Source organism: Ciconia boyciana, chromosome 10 (assembly GCF_034638445.1).
Source record: "Ciconia boyciana chromosome 10, ASM3463844v1, whole genome shotgun sequence".
Taxonomy (NCBI): Eukaryota; Metazoa; Chordata; class Aves; order Ciconiiformes; family Ciconiidae; genus Ciconia; species Ciconia boyciana.
Genome location: NC_132943.1, coordinates 1,855,578 through 1,860,803, shown reverse-complemented (window position 1 = coordinate 1,860,803; position 5,226 = coordinate 1,855,578). Strand labels below are relative to the sequence as shown.

General features: G+C 63.4%; 1 protein-coding gene across 1 annotated transcript; it reads right to left on the bottom strand.

Annotated features, from left to right (window-relative positions):
- Nucleotides 1-503: 503 nt before the first annotated feature.
- Nucleotides 504-1,002, bottom strand: RPRM (reprimo, TP53 dependent G2 arrest mediator homolog). The gene has a single exon (XM_072875009.1). It carries the CDS (start codon nucleotides 1,000-1,002, stop codon nucleotides 655-657), a length of 348 nt encoding a protein of 115 aa, XP_072731110.1. The 3' UTR covers nucleotides 504-654.
- Between the last annotated feature and the right edge of the window lie 4,224 nt (nucleotides 1,003-5,226).

Here is a 5,226-nt window from a genome sequence, read left to right as displayed (position 1 = left end):
TGTACGGCGTTATTTCCCCGGGACAGCAGCGGGGTCCCCGCACCTCCCCCGGGCGCATCCCGCCCCGCTCCGGCGCGCACCGGGAGCAGGGTACCGCCTTCCCCGTCCTTGTGCCGCCGGGGGGCTCGGAAAGCAGGCTGAAGCGGAGGTTTTAGCCCAGCTGCAAGGCAAAAACCCGCAAGGACAGGCCACGGGGCCGTTCGCTTCACGCCCGGCCGCCCCCCGCGACGCCTCCCCGCTCCCCCCCGCCGCGGCGCGGAACCCCCGGCGGGACGACGGGACCCGAAGACGGCGGCGTTTATTACCGCGACCGAAATAAGAAACCCCAGACCTCTTGCCATCAGAGCACGTTTTACTTCGGCACCCCGCGGGTCGGGACGGGCGGCTCCGGGGCCGCACACACCGGCCGCCCCCGCCCGCCTCACCGGCCTCCGGGACCCGGGGGTTCGTTCGCCGTTGCTTTTAAGGAGGAAAAGAAAAAAAAAAAAGAATCCAAACCCGAACCAGTCTGTCTAACGGAGGAGCGGCCGTTGCGCGGGCAGCGCCGGGAGCGGACGGCCCGGGTCGGCGTCCCCCGGCGCGGAGCGGGGCCGAGCGGGGCGGGCGGCGGAGCGGAGCGGAGCGGGGCGGGCGGCGGAGCGGGGCCGCCGGCGCTCAGTAGGGCCCCACCACCACCGCCTCCACCTCCTTGGACGGCCGCCGGTCCTTGACCAGAAAGTTGATCATGCCCTCGGACTTGATGAGCAGGTTGCAGCCCAGGAAGAAGATGCCGAACACGACGGTGAGGGCCAGGACGCACATGACGGCGATCTGCACCACCCGCACGATGTACAGGCTCCGCTCGTCCGCCGCCGCCCCCGCCGCCGCCGCCCCGCCGCCGTCGGTCACCACGGAGGCGGCGGTGCAGCAGCGCAGCGCCCGCTCCAGCTCCAGCGCCGCGCTCCCGGCCCCCGCCAGCAGCCCCGCCGCCGCCGTGCCGCCGCCCGCCGCCGAGCCGTTCATCCCGCCCGGCCGCCCCGCCGCCGCCGCCGCCGCATGCAGGCGGGCCGGGCCGGGCCGAGCCGAGCCGAGCCGAGCCGAGCCGAGCCGGGCCGGGCCGGGCCGTGCGGAGCCGAGCCGAGCCGTGCCCAGCCGCTCCGCGCTGCCCCGCGCCGGCGGAGGCTCCGCGCTGCCCGCCGCCCCCCGCCCCGCCCGCCGCTCCCCGCCGCTCCGCGCCGCTCCGCTCCGCCCCGCCCGGGCGGGGGGCGGGCCCGGCGGGAGGGAGGGCGGGAGCGGGGGGAGCGGGGGGTGGGAGTGGGAGCGAGCGGGGGGGAGTTTCTGGGGAGCAGGGAGAGAACGGGGTTTGGGGGAGCGGGGGGCGGGAGTGGGAGCAAGCGGGGGGCGGGTGTCTAGGGAGCAGGGAGAGAACGGGGTTTGGGGAGCGGGGGCGGGAGTGGGAGCAAGCGGGGGGGAGCTTCTGGGGAGCAGGGAGAGAACGGGGTTTGGGGAGCGGGGGCGGGGGAGGGAGTGGGAGCAAGGGGGGAATTTCAGGGAAGCAGGGAGAACGGGGTTTGGGGAGCGGGGTGGGGAGAGCTAGGCTGGGTGAGGGGGTTTGGGGAGCGGGTTTTTAAGGGAGGGTCCTGGGGAGTGAGTTTGGGGTGGGTTTGGGGGGGCAGGATTTTTGCCAGCGCGTTCTGGGCAGTGGGTGTTCGCAAGTGCTTTTCAGGGGTGGGCTTTTGGAAGGGAGCGAGCTTCAAGGGGTGGATCTCTGGGGAGTCGCTTTGGGGAGTGTTGCGGGGGGAAGCAGACTTTCGGAGATCAGATTTGGGGGGAGCAGGATTTTCCAAGCGGGTTTTTAAGGGAGCAAGTTCTGGGGCGTGGGTTTCCAGGGAGCGAGTTTCTGGGAGTGGGGTTTTGGGAAACGTCTTTTGGAGGAGGAGGTTTGTGCACGGGGGGGCGGGGGTGCAGTGCCGGTCCCTGGGGCTGTAGAAAGAGCCAGAGCAGCTCTTTGGGGATCTGTGGGCCCGGCTGGCTGAACCTCACCCTCCCCAAACTCCCCCCAGGGCTGTTTTATCTGAGGGCTCAGCCACTGCACGGCCCTGCGAGCGTTCCACCTGCTGCTGGAGGCCACGGTGCCAGGAGAGGTGCCAACAGGAGTGATGGCAACCCGGTGTGACGCTGGGGCTGCACCCCGCTGCTTGGACCCGTGGGCTGTGCGCCTCTGCACCCCGCTGCCCACCCGGCGGCTGGGGGCATGGGCCCATAAATGGGGTCTTGGCATCTTTGACAACGTCCCCAGCGCTGGGGATGCACCTCGGGGACCAAAGGTGCTTCCCCAGCGGCAGCCCAGTGCCTGGGGATGGCCGGGCGTTCGTGTCCCCCTCAGCAGTCGTTCGGGGAGGGCCCAGCCCCGATGCTGCTAGTGGGACCATGTTCCCCACCTGCGGTTTGGGGGTTTGGGGGATAAGCGGAGGGTGGCAGCAGCTCCCGACGGCTGGTGCCATGGTTTGTGATGGGCTGGAACTGTCGCTCCCGTGCCTCCGGCCGAGCGATGACTTGGGATATTTCCGAGCGGAGGATGTGGATGCAGGCAGAGCTCAGAGCTGCGAGCGGCAGGCGGCTGCTGCCGTCGTTAACCCTGCCCTCTCCTTGCTTGAATGGAGATTTAATTATGGCAAACAGCCGGAGGAAGCTGTGTGCTGGGGGCTGCGAGCAAATGCTGCCCACGGCAGGGTGGGTGCGATGGCCACGGCACCTTACGCTATCCAGGGCTGGTCCTCACAGGAATAAACTAGCGGGGAGGTCGAGGCCAGGCATGGAGAGATGATGTTTTCTGAACCCCTTGCAGCTAATTCGTCTTCGTGTGGCAGCTATTTCGTTAACTGCTCACAAACAATCATCTGGAGCCCAGATGTAACCCATTACTCACGTCCTGGTCTCGATGCACCCCGTTCCTTTAGCTTTGGGGGTGGAAGTCCCCATGCGGGGTCCCCTCCCTGCAGAGCCCAGCGTGGCTGGCGCGGTCTGCCGAGAGCAGCCCACCTACGAGGCCGTGCTGGATGAGCTTTGCTGCCTTATCAGATGGGACACGACGAGAACATTTTGTTTTTACTGTTGGAGGAAGAAGATAGTATTAATTCTAATTAGCAATGGGAGTGCTGGCAGTTATTTTAGCCAGAGGAAAATGCTGGAAGAGCTCTTCAAACTCCACGTGACTCCTTTTTGCAGCGTGTGATTCCTCTGCCTTCTCCAGTGGCTGAGCAAAGCAGCCGGTGGGAGGGCGGGCGTGTGGGTCGGGGTCTGCCCCTCGCGCCCCTCTCCATTTACCAGCTCTTGGCACCTCTCAGCAGCAGCGAGGAAAACGGTTCCCATCCCGAAGTTATGTTGGGAAAGTCCTGCACACGCTTTCAGCTCTGAAAAGCTAGTGGCTAAGAGCAAGGAAAGCTGGATCCATGTCCCCACTTGTGCTCCGCAGACCGCTAGCAAGTTTTCTGTGGATTAATCATTTGCAAATCCTAAACTTAAAGTGCTTTGGAAATGTTTTCTAACAAGTGAGTTTCCCAGTGCCCTGAGGCAGCAGCAGCCTTGGACCCATGTTAGAAACTGGGGCACCGCAGCATAATGAAGTAGTAGTTGTGTCAAAACGTGCAAAAGGGAGAAATTGTGGAGAGCACGATCTCTGTTCACGTACGTCGTGCCTTTTAACACTGAGATTTCATCTTTAGTAGTTTTCTGTGATAAGGAAAGGAGATAGAGAGCGAGCCTTGGTCTGAGCAGGCAAAACTGTGTGTTTTTCATACCTTCCCACTGTAATTTAACAGCAGGATGAAGGCAAGAAGTGCAATTTCACCTCTTAAAGTTCCTGTCGTCGTTTTTGTTCTTTTTATCCTTATGATTTGCAAACTGGAATTGGATTAGCCTTGAAGAGTAAAGCGTATTTCATTTTGCCCAGTGAAAAAAGTTGCTAAAAGCTTTGGGGCTGCGGATTTCAGGCAGTGCAGTGTCAGGTGGGTGCGGAGTACTCGCATGTAGAGGCTGGGGAAAGGGATGGCTCTTCTCCCCTCCTCCAGGTTTGTGGGTAATTGGAGGCAGGAAGGCACCAAGAAACGGGAGGTGCTTTAAAGACTATTTTGTGGAGCTACGAGATGGAAAAGAATGTTCTCATTTACAATGTTTTGATGTGGAAAAAACATCTAGAAGAGAAGGGGGGAGAAAACCACAACTCGTTTTGGCAGTGCTGTACAAATGGACAGATTTGGGCAAAGATCACCTGTAAGAAGCGACACAGTTCTGACTCGTGGTGCTTGGGGCTGGAGGAGGCCGCGGAGCCCAGTGCCCTGGGTGGGATTTGTGTGCTGTATGTGGCAGCCCAGGAGAAACCAGCCCCGGGCAGCGTTTCTGCCCTCCTCCTCCTGCTCTGGCAGGGGGGCATTGCCCGGGGAGCGCAGCACCGCCCCGCGCCCCTCGCACCGAGCCCGGGAGCCAGAGCACCTCCGACCATGCAGAGCCTCCTTGCTCACCCGCAGAGCCCTTATACCTTCTCAGTGCACGGTGGATTTGGGGGGCGAGCAGGGCTGGGGGGGCCTAGGGGCACCCCAAGCTCAGCTGTGGGGCAGCCCCCGGCCTTGTGGGCAATTTGGGTTGAGGGTGGGGATGGGATGGGATGGGGAAGGGGATGGGACGGGATGGGTTGGGGATGGGGATGGGATGGGATGGGGATGGGGATGGGTTGGGGATGGGGTGGGGTGGGATGGGATGGGATAGGATGGGGATGGAGATGGGGATGGAAATGGGATGGGGATGGGATGGGAATGGGAATGGAAATGGGATGGGGATGGGATGGGATGGGACAGGGATGGGGATGGGGATGGAGTGGGGATGGGATGAGGATGAGGATGAGGATGGGGTTGGGATGGAAATGGGATGGGAATGGAATGGAGATGAGGGCGATGGGGATGGGGATGGAAATGGGATGGGGATGGGGTAGGATGGGGACGGGATGGGGTGGGATGGGGGGTGGGATGGGGATGGCAATGGGATGGGGATGGCAATGGGATGGGGATGGCAATGGGGATGGGATGGGGACAGGGATGTGTGGTTTGGACCCCCTGAGCAGGGCGCAGCTGGCTTCCCGGCACAGGCGTTCAGACACGGGTGGGAGTGCGGGCTGCTCTGGCCAAGCACCGCCGGTCCCGCGGGGCTCGGGCTGAAGCCCCGCTCCCGAGCAGCCGCCGCCCGGCGCCAGGG